This window comes from Schistocerca piceifrons, chromosome 4 (assembly GCF_021461385.2).
Source record: "Schistocerca piceifrons isolate TAMUIC-IGC-003096 chromosome 4, iqSchPice1.1, whole genome shotgun sequence".
NCBI lineage: Eukaryota > Metazoa > Arthropoda > Insecta > Orthoptera > Acrididae > Schistocerca > Schistocerca piceifrons.
Window position 1 is genome coordinate 384,967,284 of NC_060141.1, and position 26,120 is coordinate 384,993,403.

The 26,120-nt window shown below is 38.6% G+C and overlaps 1 protein-coding gene across 1 annotated transcript in view; it reads right to left on the reverse strand.

The window, feature by feature from the left end:
• Positions 1 to 3,263: 3,263 nt before the first annotated feature.
• LOC124794866 (DNA-binding protein SMUBP-2-like) overlaps positions 3,264 to 26,120 on the reverse strand; it is a 54,568-nt gene continuing 31,711 nt past the window's right edge. Inside the window, exons 8-9 of the mRNA XM_047258543.1 lie at positions 18,554 to 18,848; positions 3,264 to 4,375 (exon numbers count right to left, since the gene is read on the reverse strand). Coding sequence (XP_047114499.1) covers positions 3,402 to 4,375; positions 18,554 to 18,848 — 1,269 coding nt within the window. The 3' untranslated portion in view covers positions 3,264 to 3,401. The remainder of the gene's footprint in view (positions 4,376 to 18,553; positions 18,849 to 26,120) is intronic.

Here is a 26,120-nt window from a genome sequence, read left to right on the forward strand (position 1 = left end):
TGCTGTGGGCTGCACATTGGCATTTCTTAACTGACTATTAATAAAAGTTTTAGTCACATCATTCAATTCTTCTTCAATTAACTGAAATTTCCTGTCATCATACAACTCTTTTAGAATTTTCAATTTATTCCTCTAATTCTGTAGTTGTTTTTTTCAATTTACACACTCTGGAAACTGTAATTCTATGCAGTTTATACATTTTGTGTTTTCTTGGAGTTAAATCACGTTTAGAAACGCCAGATCCCATTACACCTGGACTACTTTCAACATCATAAACAGGTGAGGATAAAAAGCTGTACTCCCCATCATCTGTGCTCTGTAAAGAGGGACTGCTTCGTTGTATTACTGTAGATTTTGCATTGTGACCTGTCTCGTGCACACTTATATTTGCACCAGATGTGGTGAAACCGCCACCGCCGCCGCCGCCGCCGCCGCCGCCGCCGCCGCCGCCGCCGCCGCCGCCACCGCCACCACCACCACCACCAGTGTAACACAGATGGGTGGGGGGAGGGTGATACAACACCAATTCCATGTGCTTTGTTATAACGCCAGGATTTAGCCTGTGTCTAGTAAAGTTCACAAAATCTGCTTCATAAAAATGATCCTCACACACATAATAATAACTACAGTTGACACCATCTATATTACAGATCAATTTCCACTTATTTAAAGTCTCACTTTTTGATGCAGCTGGAAATTTATAGAAATGTTTATTCTTGTGTTTGGAATTTGTTTTTACATAATAACTACTCCTGCATCCGGGAAACTTGCACAAGTATTTCAATTTCAATCTCAAACTGGATTTTTCTCTTCCTGTATGATCCATCCTCATGTGTCTGAAATGTTATTCAAACCAAAAATTAGGAACGAGAAAAAAGATCAGGTATGGTTTACATTGATTAATGTTAAAGAAAACTCAATGTGAAATTAATTTCACTATCAAAAATCATATTAGCTTATGTCTAAATGCAGCTATCCTGTACTGAAGTATTGATAACTGTTATCATGGCTTGTAATCTGATGTGGTATTGCTACAAAATAGTGAAAAAACGAAACAAATTCTCATTTCTACTACGGATATGCACATCACTCTATATATAACTGCATGAGCGTAGTTGCACTATATTCTATATTCAACACTACTTCGTTAAACAGTGCTATCAGGCAGTAGAAACACTGCTTATTGTACCATTTCAGTATATTTCAGCATCTAGATACCATGGTAGATACCAAATTAAACTGTACATTATCAGTAACAGTTACAGCTGTAAATCTGTATTACATTGTGTTGAGCATTAAAGTGCGAGAAGATTTCTACTGCATTTGATATTGCCACAATAATACGTGTAAAAGTCCAACTGCTTGAAGGACCTGCTTTGTGTGACTTCCAAACAAATGTGTTATTATGTGAGAACACAACCTTTGTCGATACAACAGCAACAAACACTTTTTACCTGGATAGAATGTTATGTACTGTACAGAATATGTACTGTCGAAAACGGGAAATAGAACACACGCGAGTCATTATGAATCAATTGTAACACGTCCAATATTTGGTATGTAGTAAACGGCACAATAAATGGTACTTATTATGTCACTAAGAGTACTTCGTGGCTAAAAGGAAGATGAATCAAAGCCAGAATTATATTCCATTACAGGATTCGGAAAGTTGAATACCAACTATGTCAAAAGCTGCTAGCATGGGATTCTCTATGAAATACAAGGAAATATGAACAGAAATAAGAAATATACTTACCCTTTAAGTAAACTGAGCAACAGAAATTGTATTTCTTTGCAGGAACAAATATACAAGAGTCCACAGAACGTAATGTGACGATACAACCTCGTGTTCTATATGAAACAAAAGTAAAAAAGTAAATACTGAATCATCACATCATCAAATATTACGAATGCATCCAAAAATTAATCAGAATAATAGCAACATACTTACACTGCAATTTAAATGAAAAATCACCATCACTTTGCTACGATACCAAAACAATTATGGAAGACTACGTCATCCAATAGGAACACGAGACTATAAATTGCTAAACTTGCAGCGCTCCAAGTGGCCTGGGACCAAACCAACGTCGTGTTACCGGAAATCCCTATATGAGTTTCACCCCGCTCGAATGAACTCTTAACATTAGTTGTAGGGAAGATAAATGGTTGACTTTTTTTTACTTGGGTTATTCAAGGAAATGCAGCTTGTCTATAAAGAAGACCACATACAGAATACCTGTGCGACTCACTCTCAAATACTACTCAAGTGTTTGGGATCCTCACCAGGTCGGATTGATGAAAGACTTCAAAGTAATTCAGAGGAATGTTGTTAAAATTGTTACCAGCGAGTATTACAGAAGCACTCTGGGAACACAAATGAGAATCCCTGGAGGGAAGAGTTTACTGAGAAAGTTTAGAGAACCAGTATTTGTGACAGACTGCCCAAAAATGCTACTACCACTAACACATCTTACGTAAGGACCATGAAGAAAAGACATGAAAAGTCAAGACTTGTACAGAAGCACACAGACAGCTGTTTTCTCTTTCCTCCATTTGCACATGTAATATGAAAAGAAAATGACTAGCAGTGGTACAAGCTACCTTCCACCAAGCACTGTATGGTGAGTTGTGAAGTATGTATGTAGATGTTACTACTATATGGAACAGTTTATGAAGGATAAATTGATAATTTCAGTGAAATGTATTGCATTAATACTTTTACAGATATACAGTGAGATTTAACTCTCTGCTCAAAATTAAACTCTTATTAACACACTTATCACTCATTATCTGTAGCAATGAATGTGTGGCAACAATTTATGATATGTCTTTAATATTTTAATCAAATCATTTATAAACAATCATTACAAATAATTTATGATGTTGTTCATTCTCATTAGCAAATAGTTCTCTATCATTGGGAGATATTGGTTTCAAATGACTGGATTTAATAGGAGATTACACAGAAGAACATTCTTGTCTGCTGTTGTTTCAATTCATAGCTGTAAATATCAGTTCCTGGCTTTATTTAAAATTTTAATTTCTGTTTGTTACAGACATAGTAAAGTTCCAACAGTACTTTTTTCTGAAACTGATAAACATCTTCAACAAACCTTCATAAATGTCAAATGAAACATAATAGTAATGGAAAGCAGGAGAGATCATCAATAGGATTTTTCTCGATTTATTCATATCGGTCATACTGCCAACTATGAAAATAACTACAGCTTATCAAAAATGGTTTTTAATTGTCTTCATTTCAGCATACAAGAAACTTATCTTTCCTAAACACTTATGTGATAATCACAACTCAGTAAATATTTTGTCAGGGTTAAACACAGCATGTCACAGAATAAGTAGCATGGACAAAATGTGTTGTTAATAAAGGAGAAAGTTCCTTATTTGTTTTTAGTTTTTGCTTTTCTTTCATCATTTTTCTCCTTGAGTTTGGTATGAAGCTTTTTCAGTTTTTGGTTTCGATGATGATCATCACTTTTCACTGGAGGTGGGTGCTTAAATGTTTGTCGTGCATGCTTACGAGCTGCCTCACCACAACCATGCACTTCAGGAAGGGCATGCTCGAAACAGAAACGCAATCTGCAGTGAATGCAAGTACTGGATATCAGCTCTGTAGACTTCCTGCAGTCTTCATAATTGCACTTTGTATTCATTTTTTGAAAATGGCTAATTACAGAATCAAAATCATCATCCTTTAATTTATCTAATGCATTCACATTTTTCTTCTTAACACCAGGCTTATCACTTTTTCTAGTGCCTGGTACATTGGCTTCTCTATCCTCATCCTTTATTTTGCCTTTATTGGAAGACTTAGTTCTACACAAAATATTTTCATTCTTATTTTCATCAGACTTCTGCATATCACTTGGTTCACTACAATTTTGTTTTTTACTTGCTGGTTTCCTGACCACAATGTAACGATTCTTTCCCTCACCAACACTTTCATGCTCCAAGTTCAGATTTTCAGCTGCTTCATGTATCAACATTCTTTCATATGATGTAAGATTCTTGAAATGGTGTTCTGAAGCGCCGTTAGGTACCAAAAATATTTTTTCAAGCTCTAATTTCCACTTCTCAGTTTCTGAGACTGTGGTCTTGATGTCACTCGTACTTGTAGCTTCACTGGTTACATGTTCATGTAATTCTTTGTTGTTGTCTTGTATATGTGAGTCTGGCTTTGTAGGCTGTTGAGATTTATGTAACCTAGATTGGGCTGACAAATCTTTGTTACAGGTCTTGTTTGCAGCAGGCATAGAAGATGACTCTTTTTTTGAAGGCTTTGTTTTTGTTCTACCAGGTAATTTTTTTATAGCTGGACTGCTCTGTGAAACAGATTTCTGGGCACCCTCATTGCCTGAAAATTAAAACAAACATATTAATAAAATAACTGGCAAGAAAACAACATAAAATGCATTACATGTGACATATAGATAGGAGTACTGTGTACTTGAAAGGTAGCATTCCACCAAAATTTGACACATCAAAGCACTGTAAAAAACAAAAGTTCAGAATATTTGAAGGTACTACAGGAGTGTTTAAATTTCCATGAAAAATCTTTTAATTATAGTCCTCCAGAGATATTCCAGTTCACATTACATGATTTTCCTCTCCAGTTTGACTCAGTCCTTAAAGAAAGACATCAAGTTTTCTGTGGTAATTTCTCCACGGAAAAGAATGTTGATGGGTCTGCTTGAGTCTCACAACCTGATGCAAATAGTGTCCTTTCCAGTTACAAGAGAACGGGCCAATGAGACATTTTGAAACCTTCCCTAAAATTTGATTACACAGGAAGAAGACAACAAAAGAAATCCACTGTCAAAATTTTAGCTGCTAAGAGGCACTGCAAGGCAGTGGTAGAAATGGACTACTGGCGCTGTAACAACTGTGCATGCGCAACTAGGCACACACAGACAGCCGAGGTTGGCGGTACATTTCTAAACAAGAAACATGACCCACCTCGATCATAATTTGTAAAGGACGTTTCAGGTTACCGTTCATTGATAGTTTCTCTGACACTACAATACACAGTAGTAACATCCATTACAAATTATCAGTTGCTTTTTGCAGTACTGACAATAAAGGTAAAGCTGAATTAATATTTATTGTTCTTTCGTAAGGCATCCCTCCTGATAGGACCTTTTTTCTTTCTTTTGTTTCTTCCAGTTTCACAGTTACGCAGAATCCAATAAATGTTATCAGTTTAACAATGATGTAATACGAAGAACGTGGTTTCCAGCCAAAATCACCTACATCTCTTGAGGATGTACATATGTGTCCTTTGTTAGTTAGTTTCCCTGACATTCATTCAAGTGTCATCGACATTTCCTTTGAAATTGTAAAGACATAAGAAGAAATAAGAAATAACCATGACAATTCCAATAATTGTGGTTTGGACGACAAACAGTTGTGCCAGTGACAGTTCTGAAGAAGAATACCTTCCAAGCCTTTTAAAAAATGTACTGCAACAGCTTTCGCTGACAAAGAAAGGGCAGTGAAATATTGGTTAAATGAAGGAGGGAAAAAACACTAGAAGTTATGCAGTGTGCAAAGGCATTTTCGTTTCATAAAATCAGAGTGTGAACTATACAAATGGAAGAATGAATTACATGAAGTAAGAAATATGCGCCAAACAGAAACCTGAAACCATCTGAATGAAAAACTGTTCGAAAGATTTAGGACTGCTCGTGAGAGGCTATGCACTGTTAATGATGGACATCTACGAGACAGGGTCCCCCAAATTGCATCTGACACAAATATTGTTAATTTCCAAGCTTTGTCGACAGGCTACGCAAGTTCAAGAAATATTACGGAATAGGAAGTCACAAAATTACCAAGTTTACATTATGTAAATGTGTAGAGCAGCTGCCAGTGATAGACAACGCTATAGAGAAATTCATAGCTGACATAAAGACAAAACTTGCTGTTATCACTGCAACTGCTCTTTATAAAGATGATCAGTCATGTTTGGTGAAAGAACTGCGAGCACACCGCACTTTATCATTTCAGGGTGAAAAAAGTCGGTTGCCAAATCAATGAACGCGACGACACACTCACATACGATAATGCCAGTGATAAGTATGAGTGGTTTACTGTTTCCACAGTTGTATACCTGTCGTCAACAAACACAAGGCAAATTAGGACCAAAAATAAAAAAATGGACTGCTTAGATCTTGTAATCGAAGTATCAAAATCTGGAAAAATTGAAAAGAATAATTTTCAACGTTTCGTTCGAAACGTATTCCTACCAGCTACAGAAACTAATTCATTGCTTTTCTTGGATTCATAGGCTCGACATAACGACGCCTCTCTTTTTGTGGAGGACAGAGAAAAATATGTAGATGTAATGTGGATTCTGCCTGGAATTTTTTCAACAGTGGAAAGCAAAAGATAATTTGGTCAGATGTACTCAGTAGGCCTCTTGCAGGTCTCTTATTAACTGGATGCCACTGCAGCTACTTGGGTGTCCCTAACATTCCCTAGTTACCTAATCAGAAAATGGAGACCTGCAGTTTAACGTGGAATCCAAACCATGTCTTTCATGGCCACTCCAACATCTGTGAGAAGTGACTGCTCGGTTAAAAATCATAGTGAAAAAGTTGTGGACTGAATGGGATTTGATCCCACGCTCTAAGGATCATGAAGAGCACACTTTGCCACTAGACCATTTTTGTTTTAGAAAAAAAAAAAAATACAAAAACAAATGTGACCATTAGACCTTACATGCGTAGGGAAAATGCTAGCTGTGTCACCTCTTAAAATGATGTTTGTCATCAGTAATTAGTGTTCTGTTTCCAGAGTTCCCCTCAATGGTAATGAGAAGCCTGGGAAAAATGGCAGCCGACACACAAGGAAAATTTTGGACTAGTGCTAAGGAGAGATGAAGAGGTAAATCCATGTAAGGTGTACAACCTCCACAAATGTCACACTTCCATACAAATTGAGACACTTAAATTCTTCCATCCCTGCACTATTTTGCATACTCAGTCAAGAACAGTGCTCTCGCGATGCAAAATAATCCTCACTGAATAGCAAAGTTTCGTACTGTGACACTAACAAGATAGAATTATAGCCTGTATGCCAAATATTCACTCCAAAAACTAATAACACAGTGTTCGTAGGCAGTGTTCGCTACCTCATGTTCTCTTCCGTTCCCTCTAGTATAAAAGATTCTACCCATATACAAGCGAATCGTAGTAAGTTTTCTGCAAATGCTCATTCGCATGTGTTCGCTTCCATTTGCTCCATTGTAAACCAGGATTTTGGTGCTTAAAATTGGTGTCTGTGAACTACAGGTAATTCCGCTACATGGTGCAGCGTGATTGATTTGCCGAGTCGCGCGCTAGGTGGGCAGGGCTGTACAAATCGCTGTTAGAAGCTATTCTTCGTGTGGAAAAAGTGTGTAACTTCTACATTTTTTACAAAACACTTGCAGTGTCTCTTAGCAGCTAAAATTTTGGCAGTGCATTTCTTTCATTATCTTCTTCCTGCGTAAAAAACTTCAGGGTACGTTTCAACATGTCTTATTGGACCATTCCCTAGTTAGACTACAAGTAAACAGTAGCACAGCTTCATACGATGACTTAAATAATTTTTCTCAAGCTGAGACACATTGGGAGAAAAATTACAAATGGCTGGTCAGATTATAATGGATAAATACACTCATTTTCAAAAAAAAAAAAAACAGAACATCTTGAATGACCAGAGACAGAACATTCATATCCACAGGACATGTACACAAGTATGTTCTGCAGAAATAATTAGCATCTGAACTATATCAGCCTGTGGATTCATGCTCAACATCGATATTGTGGCACAACACCACCTGCCGGTAAAATGTGCCTGCGGCTCTCGTTGTCACTATAAACCAAAGGTAATGGCTCAGTGTGACTTGAGCAGATGTGCAGGATGCCCTGCAGATGCATGCATGAACCATACCATCAGATCAGTGAGTTTGAAAGAAGATGCATTATTGGCATGATAGAATGTGATGTACCAATCCACGAAATTGCTGCTAGTGTGGGACAAAGTGTTTTGGCAGTGCAACGGGTGTGGGCAGAATGGTTCATGGAAGGCCGTAGAACATGACGAGACGGGTCAAGTTGCACCAACCCCCCCCCCCCCCCCCCCCCCCCAAGATGATCAACACCTCATCCGAACAGCACTGCAGGACAGATCTGTTTCCTCCTTGGCTCTGGCACAACAGTGGAACAGTGTCACACATTGTACACTACCGAGGATGACAGCCCTTCATCATTTATTACAGCATGGGTTACATGTGTGTCATCCACGTCTCCACCTACCTATGACAAATGTGCAGAAACATGTTAGACAGCAATGGTATAGGGAACAACACCACTGGGGACAGGAATGGCATTGGATAGTGTTTTTGTATGAATCCAGGTCCTGTTTGTTTGAAAATGATGGCCAAATTTTGGTTTGCTGCTATTGGGCACAATGACAAATCACCGCTGGTGCATTTTCAGGGCACTGTGACCAGTGTGAACTACATGAATGACATACTGTGACCCAAAGCCATACCCTTCCTGCACAATGCCCCACATGCCATTTTTCAGCAGGACAATGCACGACCACATGTTGCTGCATGAACATGTGCCTTCTTGGTGTCACAGGACATCAGTCTTTTGACTTAGGCTGGCAGCTCACCAGACTTGTCACCAATCAAAAATGTGTGGGATATGGTGAAACGACAGGTGCAGCGCTGTGATCCAATGCCAACCACCATATATGAACTTTGGAACCAGGTGAATACAGCATGGATGGCTATACCACTGAACACGATTTATGCCTTATACATGTCGATGCTATTATGCGTGGAATAAGTTATCAGGGCCCTGTGCCTACTAGGCAACAGCACACATGCTGAACTGACGTGACTGAAATGCTAACCATTTCTGTAGAATATACTAATGTACATGTCCCCCTGTGAATATGAACATACTATTTCTACTCATTAAAGGTGTTCTGTTTTTCCTGAATGTGAGAGTAGTAAAGTTATAATGAATTAAGGCAGAGTCACATCCAAAGAAGTAAACAAAATATTTAGAGATACGGTTTCATTTGCAATGCAGACATCTAAAGCTAATTTTGAAGGGTACCCTTGATAAGACATGCACACCAAACACATTTATAAAAAAAATCTATCACTTCCTTTGAAGTCCTTTTTGAATAAGGATTTGCGTGCAGAAACACTGTAGTAATAAGCAACCCGTTTGGATAATTAATGACATTAGAATATCATGATGCAGGAAATAGGATCAGTTTTGTTTGTTTCACTAAAAACAATACTGCAAAGTGTTGAAGGATGTCATCAAACAGATTAAAACAATGTGTTACATACAGAGAATAAGCAGCTTTCAAAATAGGTCAGTTTTTTAAAAAAATATCAAGGCAGAATGTGGGTGTTCAATGTATCACATCTCTTCTGTGTGAGAATGATAATTCTAATGATGTACCAGAGCTGGAATTTTGACAGTCACTTGCTGTCAATACTTGGCGAGGTAAATCAAAATTATATTTGCACAAGCAAGTTTGCGGAAGTTTAGAAAAAGCTGGTGAGCTAACACAATTATGTCATATCCACCTGTTGGAAACAAGCAAGAATGATACTGAACCAATTGTTAAAGCACTAGAGGCTCGTATGAGTATGATGAAATTTCAAGTAGACTTATGAAGATCAATGCAATACACATTACTTAATCACCTGTGCAATGTATCTTTCAGGTGTGTTCACTTTGCAGACAGATTAAAACACTCATTAGCAAGGGTGTTCCAACTCATATGCCAGCTGATGGGTGGCAGGGTGCCCACGGTAATGTGAGTAGGGGTGATTAAACTGCTGTTGCACTGGCAATCAGGTAGCCAGGCAGCAGCCTACACGATCCTACTGTAGCGGCCAAGAGGATGCAAGCAGGGGTGACCAACCACCTCATGTAGGTGCAGAATGATTGCAACTGGGCTGCCTGTCAAGTAGCCTGTAGTAGCTGTTCTGCCTGCAAGCATGCGGAGGGGTGGCCACTAGTGCCCATGTTCAATGGGACTGCTTTGGAATGGCCTTCATCAGCAGAAGCACAGTATAAAAAAGGCAAAAGAAATAATGGAGTCAATTACAAGCCAATATCACTGATAACAATGTTTTCAAAGTTTTTTTGAGAAGAAAATATATAAGAGAGAAGTAACACATTAGGCACATAACTTTTTGTCAGACTTACACTCTGATTTCAGAAGAAAGCAGCAACAGGAAATGGGTGAGAGGTTCTTGCAGGGCAAATCAGTAAGTTGATAACAATAAGTATCTCCTTTGATTTAACAAAAGCATTTGACTGTGTGGGTCACAACACACTTTTAGGTAAGGAACTGAACATAAGCATATTTCATACCTCGAAACTAGGTAATTGAAGGATGTTAACTAACACGGAACCTATTTAATCTCACTGGGGTGATGTAAAAGGAGGTGAAGTGTTGTAACTGTGTTATAATCTGAATCCATTGTTTTTCTTAATAAATTTAATTTATTCCAGTAAACCTGTAATTCTTTAAACAATCAAATTCCCATATATAAAACCGCTTTAAACATGTCATTACTTTACAAATGAGTTAATGTGGTGAATATTTGACTTTAAGCACATAAGTTAGAGAAGATTAAGGAGGGGTTTGAAATTAGCTTAAAGTTTGTTGGAAGTCACTGAGTGCTCTCATTATCAAACACAGGATGAATACAGTCTGAGGATTTGTGCATCATCTGCTACACTGCATCAAGACAAACACACAGCTGACAAAGTAGTTTATGGTGGATGGACAGATGTTAGTGTCCAATGGGTGCAATATTTCAGCAATTGACCACACTGTTACTATCAGGTGCGCTGACAAACTGAATGCTTTGGAGCAGGTGTTTGTGCGAGATCCATACCCAGGCATGGGCACATCTCCAGTATATCCTCCCACCCTCTTCCTACCACCGAACCATTCCATTCAAGGTTTATACCCATGGGCATGTGCTGGATGCATCTTAGCTATTGCCCTGCTCGTCTCTAAAGTCAGTTCATTGTGGGATATCTCCTTCCTCTTTTTAATCAGACTCAATTCGAATTCCTAGGCCTTTCTAAGGGTGTAGCCACTATCGTGACTGATTAGTGACTTCCTCATTCTAATCTTGATAGATTCTTTAATTACACAGTCCCAGAAATTAGACATGTGTCAGAACCTTAGTATAGTCATAAAAGGCAGCCCTGTAATCTGCTCAATGGAAACCTACTTGTTTCTCCCACTACGCTAATGAAATCTTCATCATGTGGTCACATGGAAGGGACAAACAGAGTGATATTCTCAGACTTCTCAGTTCCTCATACCAGAACATCAATTTTATCATGAAGGTTGAAATGGATGGAATGCTTCCCCTTCTGGATGTCTAGATAAAAATTATAATGGACAACATGTTGGACCAAAGCATGTACTTCAAGATGAGGCACACCAACTTATACCTAAATAAAGCTACCACCACCCAGCACAGAGGAATGGCATGCTCAAAACATTGATACATACGGCTCATACCCTCTTTGACACTGACAGTCTCAATCACAAGTCCGAACATTCTGAGGACAGTGTTTGGGAAAAAGGCTACACAGAGTGACAGATTCAGAGAGCTCTATGTCCTACACTGACTGTACAATCAGCATTAACAAAAGAGGACCCTCAGGAGGCTGCAGCCATTGCATTTATTCCATTTTGTGGCACATTATTTGGGAAGATTGGAGCAATTCTTTGTAAAAATCAAGAGTCTTTTGTCCATCAATTAAAACACAGACACTGCTTGTTAGTGTCAATGATAACCTTGGACTTTGGAAATCTGGGGTCTATTAGTTACCCTGCCAGTATGGCATCATTTACATAGGCCAAGCTGTGCATACTATCTAAGGTCATCATCAAGAAAACCAACAGTACATCAGAATGCAGCAGTCTAACAAGTTGGCAGTCATGGAACATTGCCAACTGGAATCACGTGGAATGCATTACGACCATACGGAGGTTCTGACACAGACATTCGATTTCTGGGACTGTGTACTTGAAGAATCTATCAAAATTTGAGTAAGGGAGCCACTGATCAATTATTAATAGTGGTTACATCCTTAGTAAGTCCTGGGAACATGCACTGGGTCCAGTCAAGAAGAGGAGGAGGGAGATATCACACAGTGAACCGACTTCATTGGCAGTCAGTGCAATAGCAGAGATGCCACCAGTACGCATTCCTGCGTGCATGCCTTGGAAGGATCAACTTGGCAGGAGGAGGAGGAGGAGGAGAAGGAGGAGGAGGAGGAGGAGGAGATGCTAGACATATGCCCCCAGCTGGGGGCAGACCTCGTACAGAATGCCAAGTAGAAGGGAGGGGTGGAGGAGAGAAGACATAAGCCCCACACAAGCTCCAAGGCACTCAGTTCATCAGTGCACTTGATGACGGAAAGTTCTTGTTTGCTGAAATATTGCGCCCATTGGACACTGACATCCGGTTGTTCATCTGAGACATATTTTTCCTGAATTATGCTGGGAGAAGTGGAAGAATCACAAATACAGTTACTAAATGTAATGAGCAGATTATGACAGCATTTTAAATTCAAACGATTATGTAGTAAATCCATTCACTAATAAGAACATACGCAAAGTTCTAACCATTTTAATCCAAAGACAGCAAGCTAGCAAGTTTTTTTCTTTTTCTTTTGTGTGTCCTTGTTGACAACTCAATGCTTCTGCTACTCAGGGAGTGGTGTCCTTTACTCCTAATTTATTTACATCCCCCCTCCCCCCCCCCCCCTCCCCACCCCAGAAGCCTCTTGAATATGTCATATTCAGGATCTAGTGCAGAAGCTAAATTTTTCTATCTTCTTTATAATAACCTTCACTATCTATGACAATGGAGAGAAAGCTTTTTTATTAGAATACTTTCACTCTATTACAACCTATGATACATTTTGGGACAATTCTGTGTGTTAACAAAGAATATTCTTAGCCCATAAAAGGACAGTCGAAATTATTTGCAGACGCTGTTTGCGAACTTTGAGCAGACCAGTGTTCAAATGTAAAATTCTAGCTTTAGCTTTCCTATTCATATAATCACTCATGAGATTTTATGATTAATGATATGGAGTCTCTCAAAACAGACTTCTACAGTCACTCAGTGATTATAAATCTTTTTTTACGATTTTCAGTTGCTGAATTATTACAGTGCTTCCACAATACATTATGAAGGAAAGACTGCAGCTGTAATTGTGATACACAATTTTCCATAATATATTTTGTGTTGGAAATTTATTATTTCAACAAAGCTAGTTTTCACAACCTTTACCTGCACCAACAAGATTGCTAGAATACTTTGTGTACTTTCATTCAGCACTGTCTTACTGCATGATAAAGTGGACAAATGGAGCTAAGGTTAAAAAATAATTTATTCTATAGAAGCATGCAGTAAGAATACCATGTTAAGATGAGATCTGAACACCTCGCAAAAGCCTCTTGAAGGGCTTACAGATTCTTGCATTTACATGCCAATAAATTTTCTCCACAATTGTAGATGTGGATAATACTAAATAAGAGAGAATTTAGGATACACCATAAAATTCACAATCACAATACTAGAAGCAAAAGTAATTTCCATACTGACTGTGCACCCCCCATCTATGTTTTGGAATGAAGTTTCATAAAGCATTCTGATGCAAAAGTCTAAAGGAAGTTGCTGGGAGACATCAGGAAAGAAATTGAAATTCCCAGATGTTCAAAAATCAAAATACCTTATTAGCCACTACTTCTACATGGTTATTTTGTAATGATGTTACAAACTTTCAGGGGTGATGGAGGAGGGTAACTGTATAACTGATCAAGCCAAAAAGCAAAATTTGCTCTGATACCTCTGGCAATAGAATACATGCACTGGGGTTCGTTGTTGCTACAATTGTGTAGTAGGTAACTTTCAGAGGTGGAATTATGGACCAAATAAGGAAAAAAAAATTAGTAAGTATGGACTCTAAAATACATACCTTAAGAGCTATGAGCACTTGTTCACCTTCGTTACTGTGAAACACAACTCTTCTACTGAATAAGTGCCCATAGTTGTTTGTGCATTTCAGAGACCATATTTACTGGACTCTTTCTCCTTTTCTGGTCCTTAATACCTCATCTACAAATACAGAAACTAAAGAGCTTGCAGTAGAAGGAAGTATTTCACAGGATTGAAGATGAATAAGAGTTCATAGCTCTAAAGGTATGCATTTTAGAGCCCGTGTTTACTACAGATATTGTTCAGAAAGTAATGCAAGGCTGAGACAACAAAGGCAGTGTGAGCTGGCACATTGTTATGGTGCAGTTTTCAAGACACATGGAACTTCTTTCAGATGCAGGTGAACCTGTGATTCAGTCTGGAGCACTTCCTTGTAAAACTGAGCACAGAGGGTCCAGCCAGGTGTGCACTCATAATGCACTATACCCCTTGCGGGAGGTCAGGGGGTGGGGGGGGAGGGGGGGGAGGGAGGGAGGGAGGGAGGGGGGGGGGAGGGGGAGAGAGAGAGAGAGAGAGAGAGAGAGAGAGAGAGAGAGAGAGAGAGAGAGTGGTCTTCGCCTGGGACTTCCTCATGCCAGCTTTCTTCTGCAATGGCAGCGGCATCATGTGCCATTCCTCATTCTGCCTCTCTGCATCTTGGACTGTACTGGAAGACCTATTATTCATCCCCAGTGATTATGATGTCCAGGAATCATCTTCACAGAGTTGCTCGAATTCTTCATGCCCTTCCACTCACTCTTGCTTTTATGCATTGGTCAAAACTCTGGGAACAAGTTTCGTGCAAAACTTCTGCATGGTCCAGTTATCCAATACAATCTCTTCACCAAGTCTAATAATTCCAACATCAAGTGAACACTCATTCTGGATCATCTGAATTCAGGAACTGGCACACAAAAGTCACATGGGCATCTGTTTGAGATCCTGATGGACATCCTGTGTGGGTCTTGTCGGCAATCCCCTCCTGACCTACTCTAAACAATTTGCACCACCTGTTCAACTGCGATCAAGATAGGTAATCATCCCCAAAGACATCCTTAAGCATTCCAAAAGTTTCTGGCAGCATCTTGTTGAGCTTCACACAAAACTTTATCATACAGTGTTGTTCTAAATTTCTCTTCATCGTTAGCTCAACGTGATCACTATGTAGAGGTTCACAGAAGAAGCTGTACTAACCTTACAAGAGCACAGAGGCAACTGGATAACCCACCGGTGAAAAGATAAGGATCCTTCCACCCTTCCCAATCAGTCCAATCAATCTGCAAGGCAGTCACATAAAAAATTTACAATATATTACTTTCCAGATACACCCTGTAGACATTTTTTTCCTTATTTGGTCCATACTGCCACTTCTGAAAGTTGCCTATCCTACAATCTTAGCAACAACAGTACTTTTACGTGTATTTCACCAGCACATGTATTCCATTGACAGAGATATCAGAAAGATTTTCGCTTTTAACGTTCAACTTCGTCATTTCTGGATCAGTCTCTTACCTCAAATTGATATATTTTCCTTTGTCCATCATTCCTGAAAGTTTGTAACATCATAATGAAATCACCCTGTATAATTAATCAGACTATTTGGACTCATGGATGTACATTTTTCTTAACTCTAATGATTTTATTAAACAGGTTTTAACACTGCCACTGTGTAGATAGTACATAGTGTGTACAGTTACATAAACACTTAGCTTGAAATATGATATAAGAATAGAAGCTGACTAATCTAAGAGCAGGCAACAGTATCATCCCTCCCCTCCCCACTATTACCAGTTTGAGTATATTATCACAGTCATAGTTAGCACCTAGTGTGCATTACAGAAGTTCCAGCGATGGGTTTTTGCCTAATAATGTACAACTTGTTCCACATCCTTGAGGGCATGAATGAATGAATAAAAGAATGAATGAGCAACAAAACTGAAAAGCACCATAAAGTTTGCCACTAAAAGTGTTATATTTTCTTCATCTCAGGACAACCAGCATACAACAAAATCATATGTTCAATACAAAGGATGTTTCAAAACGAACTTTACAAATTGATATAAAGTAATTCAAAGTACCTACAGAGGTGATTGTTGTGTCAATTTGCAGGGATATACAAATTTTGTCTCGCATAGTTTGTTACAGCCGAATCACGCCATAAGGAGCACTTGCGGCAGTTGCGTTAAAGATGGCTGTCTTCACTGGACCCGAGTGTGCTAGCTGTGTGTTTTGGTTTGAAGAATTGAAGTCAGCAACAACAGTTCAGCGTAATTTCCATACCAAGTATGCTAAAGATCCTTCTAGTAGGCCTACAATTTACAAGTGGCATAAATGTTTTGTAGAAACAGGGTGCTCAGTAAGACATGGGAAATCACCAGGTCATCCAAGCACATCTAACGACATCATTGAGCGAGTGAGACAACGTTTTGTCAGCAGCCCTATGAAACTGACCCAACGTGCATCTCATGAACTGCAAATCCCACATACATCTGTTTGATGTGTGCTCAGAAACTGTTTGCATTTGAGACCGTACAGACTGACAATTGTACAAGCAATAAAAGACACTGATAAAATTGGTTGCAAGAACTTCTATGCGGATATGTTAAATCGATTACATGAGGATGAACATTTCTTGGGCAAAATTATCTTTTCTGATGAGTCGACTTTTCACTTAAGTAGCAAGGTTAACACACATAACTGTAGGATTTGTGGCAGTGAAAATCCACATCAAACATTGCAACATGTTCATGATAGCCCTAAACTGTAAGTTTGGTGTGCATTGAGCAATAACAAAGTGTACAGCCCCTTTTTTTCCCCCATGTGAGAACCATCAATGGGATAGTGTACCTGGATATTTTACAACAATTTTTGATACTACAAATCAATGAGGATGACCAGGAATGAAATGTTTACCTCATGCAATATGATGCACCACCCGACTACCTGGCTGATGTCCGGGATTTTCTCAGTGACTGCTTTCCAGGTCAATGGATTGGCCATGCTGCGCCAATTGCATGGCCCCCACATTCCCCAGACCTGACACCACTAAATTTTATTTTTAATGGGGATTCATCAAGGATATCATGTTTGTACCTCCTGTGCCAGCTTCTCTACCTGAACTTAGAGCAAGAATTTGAGCAAGTTACACCTGCAATGCTACAGCAAGTTTGGGAAGTCACATACAACATCTTTAGCTTAAGGATTAAACAAAATAACACTAAACCCAGCTGTTTATCTTTTTTCAATAAATTTATATGAATTTTTAAAGTCCTTTTTGAAACATCTATTATATAGAAAACGCCCAGAATATAGAATACACATATTCACTGTCAGCCCACTACACACAAGCTTTGTAGCATTTAGGGCCATGTTGTACTGACTATAATTACTAAATTTAGAAAACAACAACCTTAAACAATTGGACACATTAAACACATATTTATAAACATGAAATTGCTGAAATGAAATTAATGTGAAGTCAATGGGTATAAATCAATTAAGATGCAATGACGTGAGATGATGCCAGCAAAAACAAGTGAGAATTATGCCTAGTTTTCACCAACATCATTTCATGTCATTACATCTTCAATGATCTTACTCCACTGAAGCCATATGAAATTCATTTCAGCTACTTTAATTCAGTTCAAAGCTACTTTAATTCAGTTCAAACCCATCCTTTGTAGCAGGGCATGCTACTTTTACTAATGAATTTATTAGTGAATTCACTCCTCAGTGGTGCCATTCCCATAAACCCCATGGTAGAATCTCTAGATGTAGAGTTTAGAAAACATGGATAAAAATATCAGTGGAAATAATAGTTAAAGTCCAACCTGGAGGCAATATCAGACAGCATGTTGGTTAAGGAAACTGCTCACAAAAATCAAAGAATCTGGGTTCAAACCCCAGTATGGCACAGATTTTCAATCATAAAATATTCATACGTATAAATAATTCACATCCTTATAAGGTCAAAAATTACAATGTCCACGTAGCTAAGTATTGTGATGTACTGGTGAACCAAAGATTACGCTGTATAAAATGGAGTATCATGATCAATAATGTGTTTTTTACTAGTTACTCTAAGATGTTTTATGTTATTATCTCTGACCCAAACTGACTGATTTCAACCTGTATGTAAACAATACAAATCTACATATCGTGTTTTGTTACTGATAACAGCAGCTGGCTTTGTTATCAAGGGTAACACAGCACTACCAGGACATTGTTATTTTTAAATTGTGTCTATACTACAATGTGATACTGAATCTTAAAGTACATGAGTGTTGACAGATTGTAAATTTGTAGGACATATTGCTGTTATCCTATTTTTTTTCCTGTTACAATGTATTATATCTAGGCACATGCTTAACAATGGCAAAAGTCAAAACACACACATTTCATACACCAATTTAATGCAAACATGGCGTCAGAAAAATTTCCAACAAATGTATACATGGTAGACAAGACATCCACCCACTCTTTGTAACATACCTGTATAAAAATCTGGTGTTAATACTGTCCCATGTTCTCCTATATAGTCAAGAAGGCTCTTAATTGTCTCATCATTACTGACAGTAACAGAATCTCCGACCACACCAAGAAACCTGCGTGCACGACTGACAGCCACATTTAGTCTTCTCTTGTCTGTCAAGAAACCAAGGTTGCCTTCACGATTTGTTCTGACAAGTGATAAAATAACAGCTTCCTTCTCTCTTCCTTGAAATCCATCAACAGTCTTTACTTCAACATGTGACTTCCCAGTCAACAATGATCGCAACAGCTGTACCTACATATCAGAAAATAACAAACAATAGTAAGAGCAAGGAAGACAGAAAGCTTAGGGTTAAAATCTTGTCAACTAGCAGGTCATTAGAGGTGGAGCACAAGCTTGAGGTTGGGGAGGGATAGTACTTGGCCCTGTCTTTCTCAAATGAACCACTGTCTGCCCCAGCACAGTGAAATTTATATCTGAAAATCATTAAGCCAGCAGTATTTTTTGCAATAAGAGTTTAGAGAAGAGCTTACATAAAATTATAATTTTTTTCACAAATATTTACACACAGACATTAACTTTCTTGTGTTCAAAGTACTTATGCACAACATACAGCACATTTGTGCCAGTGGTTTCACTAGTCTTTGAGAATTTCTGAAACACAATTTTGGTTACAGTATTTAGCTCCTTGAGCTACTCTGACTCTCTCTCTTCGATGTTGCTAGAATTTCATATTTCATCATTCTTTCCAGCTATAAGTATTGGTAGATATCACTAGAGTCCCATGTACAGCACATACAGAGGTTGAGGGCTCAGAATGGTGTTTTATTTGACCATATGCTGACGATTTTTCAGTGAAATTTGGGCAGGTGCTTTATCGTTCTGCAATTGCCATGAATTGTTTCACCAAACCCAGGCATATTTTTAACAGATTTGTTTTTCCAAATGTCATAGCATTTTTGTTCACTGCTAATAAAGAAAAGCAAGTACATCACAGATAACTTACCAAAATAAAAATTCCACAATATTACATTTGGTGCCACATTTTATTCTAGTCTTAAAGCAAAACTTAATGCAAATTCTTTTCTCCATTTTTTTCATAAGTTAAAAAATCAATGAGATCCCCCCTCCCCCCTCCTCTCCTTTCCTTTCAGAAGTAAGATATCTAAACATTTAATTCTGCAGAGCCATTCATCAGTTGAGAACGAGTGTAATAAAGGGCATATTGAAACAAATGTCACCAGAACATTGACTAACTGCTAAATATGAAATGTGTTTGACAATTTAAAGGATGAAAAAGATTATTTTGGTCATGTTGCGAATAGGTATGTATGAAACCAGCAATTTTTCTCTCATACAACACTGACACTGAGTATAAAATGAAAGTTCTTGCACTAATTATTACTTGGACTGCAGTAACACAAACTAGATAACACTTTTTATCATCTATGAGGATAGAAGGCAAGTCATCATTGCAAAGATGTGTCAGTGATGATAAGAGTCAATAAGCATATATTACTATGTGAACTGAGTATAGTAGTGTCTGTAATCATTCCAACAATAGAGCTGTCAACAGACAGTTAAGTCAGTTCCCACAAATATTAACTGCACAAGTTCATTACTTGGTTACGGAATAATTTTCTATCTAAACATATGCTAGCTGTATTTGAAAGTCACAGATGACTTTACAGACTAATTCGAACTGTGAATTACTGAAACAATAATCATGTGGACGAAACATCATCACAGCAGACTATATTGTTGTAATGGTGCTGTAACTTGAATGGGGTGACAGACTGTATCCCCTGTAGAGGGTGAGTAGAGAAATAAGGTGGAAAGGTATATCAATGGAGGGTGTTTTGGAGGGAAGGATTGCTGACTGTGGGCAGAGAGAGGTAGTAAGCACACAGGACAGGGATGTGGTACTGGTGATCTCACTCTGGTACAGGCAGGGGTTTTGAGCGTGGTGACAATGACATGGAGGTGTGGACAGGGAGGGGGAGCTAGAACAGAGAAAGAAAGAGACAGTACAGTAGAGATGAGAGTGGGAGTAGAAAATGAGTGAAGTGGGGGGGGGGGGGGGGTGGAGGGCGGTGGACATGGGGACAGGAGTGGAGTTGGCTGTGGAACAGGGGCCACGACAACTGCAGGACTGAAGGATATGTTTCCGTCTACATAGTTTGGAGAGGCTGGTATTGGGGGAAGGGAGGGGGAGGGTTCAGAAAGCACGGTTATGCAGCAGCCACTGAAGTAAAATACACAGTGCTCAGCAGCGCGCTCTGCCACTGGACAGCCAACACCGCTCCTGACCACAGCTTGTTGGCGGCTAGAGTTGTGTAACTGCTGTAGACTGTCATAAGCAAGTGTTTACTACAGTAGTTTTCCTTGTAGCTTTGGTCAGTTAATGTCATACTCACATATACTCACATTACCTGTACACTGTGTGTGTAAGTCTTTCCGCTCCCAGGATTGGAATGACTCCTTGCCCTCTCCCTTAAAACCCACATCCTTTTGTCTTTCCCTCTCCTTCTCTCTTTCCTGATGAAGCAACCGTTGGTTGCGAAAGCTTGAATTTTGTGTGTATGTTTGTGTGTCTATCGACCTGCCAGCACTTTCGTTTGGTAAGTCACATCATCTTTGTTTTTAGATATATTTTTTTCCCACGTGGAATGTAGTGGGTCAGGTAACCTATAGAACTTTTATGTTCTACATAGTTATCCTCCAGTCTGTTACTTAAAATAAACAATATTTACAACAAAACTGAAATTAACAATGTTTAATTCATGTTTTATTCAAAAATTGTCATTTTGTAACATGAAACAGAGGGATGTTGTAGCAAAAATAAAAGATGCAATACAGATTTATTGTGTAGTACTAGAAAATGCTATTGCCTCAACAAAAAGCTAAAAACACAAATAAAAATACATCAAACATTGATTCAATGCTTCACCAAACTTACATAAAACACAAGACTGTTATTCATAAACAACTTTTGCATTTATCAGTAACATGTAAACTGTATCTTGCACCAAAAGTAGCTGCCTCGGTTACATAAAAGCACAGAAGATAGGCAATCAACTAATTTTTATTATTTAGCAAATGCAATTTATATTCTGTAGGGGGTATAAAATATACAGTGAAGTAACGTTGAATGATGTGAAGTTCAAATTTAAAAAAAGAGGAAGTTGTCAGGTCCCGTTTTTCTTTTTACACATTCATTTATGTTTACTTTCCTACCAATTCTACTAATACTACTGTAATCCTACCATTTAATACTGAAGTGTTGGCAGAAGAGCCAACACTGTGTTGCTAGAGGAGGCCGAAATGCACGCTTTTAAGCTCACGCAGATTAGCATGAGGTCTGGAACAGGACAATGTCTTGAGAATTGCAAATAAAGTACGAAGATCTTGGAATACTTAACTTTAATCCATAATTGGAGAATATCGCTCTTGATGGTACATGTTTTATAATTTCAATATTAACTGGTAATGGCGCCTTGCTAGGTCGTAGCAAATGACGTAGCTGAAGGCTATGCTAACTATCGTCTCGGCAAATGAGAGCGTATTTGTCAGTGAACCATTGCTATTAACGTCGGCTGTACAACTGGGGCGAGTGCTAGTACGTCTCTCTAGACCTGCCGTGTGGTGGCGCTCTGTCTGCAATCGCTGACAGTGGTGACACACGGGTCCGACGTATACTAGCGGACCGCGGCCGATTTAAAGGCTACCACCTAGCAAGTGTGGTGTCTGGCGGTGACACCACAAATACATAATTTATGTGGTGTACCAAAACTACAGAACCATAGTTTTAGTAGATTGCAACTCTACTAGTGGCCATTCATTTGAGTGGATGGGTAGCCTGTGATCAATCCCACAAGAAAGGCTGTCCATAAGTTCAGCAACGCTAGGACATATCATGACTGCTTTCACAGGTGGCCGTGCTTCTGCTAGGCTAGGCTTTGCCAGTGATGGGCTATCATAGGATGTGCTCTTTGGGTGCATAGGACAGGTCTTGTGCCTCAATCTTTCACGTGTATCAATGGGTTGGGAGTATGCATGACATAAAAATGGACCAGAAAATTTGTAGATTGGCTGGGTGGTGAAATACCATACAATACTTTGGGGCAGACGGGAAGGAGTGTACACAGGATGTTCCTCATTTCTGGAAGTAACAATAACTACCCAAAGTACTGGAATGGATACATCTACATCTACGTCTACATCTACATCCATATTCTGTACACCACTGTGTAGTATAAGGCAGAGAGTGTGACCCATTGTAACAATTATGAAGGCTTTTTTCCCCACTATTTCTGTATGGAGTGTGGAAAGAAAAACCGTTTAAAAGACTTTGTGCATTCCGTAATTAATTTACTCCTGTCCTCATGACCCTTATGGGAGCAATATGTATGTCGCTCTAGTACATTCCTAGAGTCATCATTAAAGGTGGTTCTTGAAGTTTTGTACATAGGCTTTCTTGAGCTAATTTATGTCTCACTTCAAGAGTTCTTTCAACATTTCTGTGACACTCTCCTGGGGTTCAGATAAGTCTGTGACCATTCACGCATGCGGATCACCTGTAAACATTCAATATCCCCTCTCAGTCCCACTTGGTACAGGTCTCACTCACTTCAGCAGTATTGTAGGATGGGTTGTACATGTGATATGTAAACAATTATATTTTAGACTGAATGTCTTTCCATGGTATTCTATCAATAAACTGAAATCAGCTACCTGCTTTACCCATGACTGAGCATATGTGATCATTCCATTTCCTGTGTCTACAAAGTGTTACCCATAGGTATTTGTACGAGTTGACCAATTCCAACTGTGAGTCATAAGATACTATGTTTTTTTGATCTGTGAAGTGCACAATCTTACATTTCTGAATATTTAAAGCAAGTTGTGAATCTTTGTACTGCTTTGAAATCTTACCGTAATCTGACTGAATACTGTGCAGCTTCTTTCAGATAGTACTTCGTTAAAGATAATCACATCATCTGTGAAGTGTCTGAGGTTACTATTAATATTGAAACATCATTAATATACATTATTAGATACGGGCCCAACACACACTTACCTGGGATACCCATGAAGTTTCTTCTACATCCGTCAATGACTCTCCATTCAAGATAACTTGCTATGTCCTCCCTACCAAAAAACCTTCTGTCCAGTCACAGATTCCACTTGATATCCCATTCAATCATACTTTTGATAATACGTGTTGTTACGGTACTGAGTCAAATGCTTTTCAGAAATCAAGAAATATTGCCTCTATCCGATTGCCTTGGTTCATTCCTCTCAGTATGTCATTTGAGAGGTTGGGATGATATTGAATAAAGAGGGAGTGGTCTTTGCAGTTGGTTCATGGGTGGGTTCAGAAGATTTGGGGTATGTGTATATGGTGCTGGAGGTGTGTTTACGAACTAGATATGGAGGGTTATCCCTGTCTGTGTGGGTCTCAGGAAGGCCTTATGTACCAGAGTGAGCTCACCAGTGCCACATTCCTATTCTGTGCACTTAGTGCTTCTCTCTCCCAACCATCAACCACCCTTTCCTCCAACCCATCTTCCGTTCCTCTATCACGACCTCCTTTCTCCTCTCACTCAATACAATCATAAACCCCACCACTGCTGCAGTGCCTTTACATTGCAGTCGGCTGGGACAATTGCTGTACATGTTCAGTTTGCTTGTGTATTACATCATTAAATCTGAAGGATGATATTGTTAAGAAGGTCTGCAATGTTTTCAGTCTCATTTATGTATCCATCAACAACTCAATGCCTCAATTACAATGTGAGTTTTAACTTCACTGTTTCCCTTATTTACATTTCTCAAAGGACTTTTTCTTACTATATTTACGAAACAATGTAGTTTTTTTATCTAATAATCTATCATTTTCTTCACACTGATCAGTTTTCTGGGGATGTCAATGCTGCATGCTCAAAGTGAGCTCTTGTGTATTGCTGTTCTCACATTGTTGAGAACAATAGTCATTGTTAGAGACTGGAAAACATAGCTTGTATTTTTGGCAAAATTTGAATCTATTTTTAGCAAAAGTCGGGTCAGTTTCTGTTGAAATTCACATCTATAGTAAATAAAAAATAAATGATTAGACATAAAAATGTAAGATTGTCATGCTACGTAAGTGAAGATGAAAAAAAGCCTTAGTTCTTTCAAATTGACTGTTACAAAAAAGTGCTGATTGAGACCCTTATGACTGGAATTTTTGCTTTTGTGAAAACTTCCAACAGCTTTTTTTCCGAAGTGGCCTCTGCTTTTTGTTTGCCTGTATTTAAGCTTTAAAAAAAAATGACTGTTCTGTTGAAAAGTAGCAGCATTTTTCCACAGATTGACTGAATGTGCCTCTGGTTTGAGGTGTTTCTCAACATTATTTATCCCTTCCCACCCACTTCAATGATTACAAAACCTGCAGAATATTAATCCCCATTTTGTGGGCATTAATAGCTGAGGGTCCCCCCGCTTAACACTGCTACAGACAGAAATGACAAGGCAGTTAGTGTAGAAGCTGAACCAAAAGTAACTATTTTAACATTTGGGAAAGGGTTTTGTGCAGTCAAAAAACATACAGACTTTCTTTTCCAATCGTTATAGCATGCAGAGTGGGAGCACTATAGTATATAGTGGTAGGCCATGAGCATAAACAAACTAGTATTTGGCCACCACAGGGGTGAGGAACAGTGCAGGGAAATGAACCCCACATCTCTTTCACAGAGCAGCAGCCTACACCCATCTTCTGCGAAAGCAGAACTGATACTGTCACAAGGATCATCGATCTCTTCTGTTCTTGTAAGGGTCTTAATCAAAATCCATGATGGACCCAGATTAGTTGCTTCACTCATTTCAAAACAAGAAGAGAAAACAACAAGCAATGCACAACAACACAAAGCATTCAGGAACGGTTACCACGCAATTGCCTGTTGAGGTTGGCACTGTGTAACAGCATAGTTTAGGCAGTGTTGCCAACTCAGCTGATTTTGGCTGTTCTGGCAGATTTCTTGTATTACTATATTTCAATAAATTAAACACAATTAAATAATTTAATTAATTACATTTAATTAACTTAATTCATGCAATTATTAAAATGTTAAAGTTAAAAAAATTTTCATTGAGTTAATAATATTTTAGATGGACTTTTAGAATAGATAGCCTAATACACTGTTTAATGATGACTATCCTGATTACTGTTGGCAGCTGTGTGACATCTGACACAGTACAGTTCAGGAACAATAAGGAGGCCAATGTGCAGTGGCCAATTTTCATTCAAAGCTCTGGGTGAATTCATTTGTTTCTTTGGAAGGTAATGACGACCAGTGGTTTTGGCCAGTCGGCAATGATTTTTTTTTTCTTTCTCAAACAAGTTTACAGAAACTATTTGGTAAAAAAAATTATTTTTGTGTTACTTATAGCTTCATGTGTCAGGTCCATGATGTTCTGCCCATTATTTTGTTAATTATCATAGTTATTGTGATATTTACTTGGAAGTAACATACTGCATGAAATTGAAAACGTTTGCAGTGAAAAATGGGTGTTTCTATGATTTTG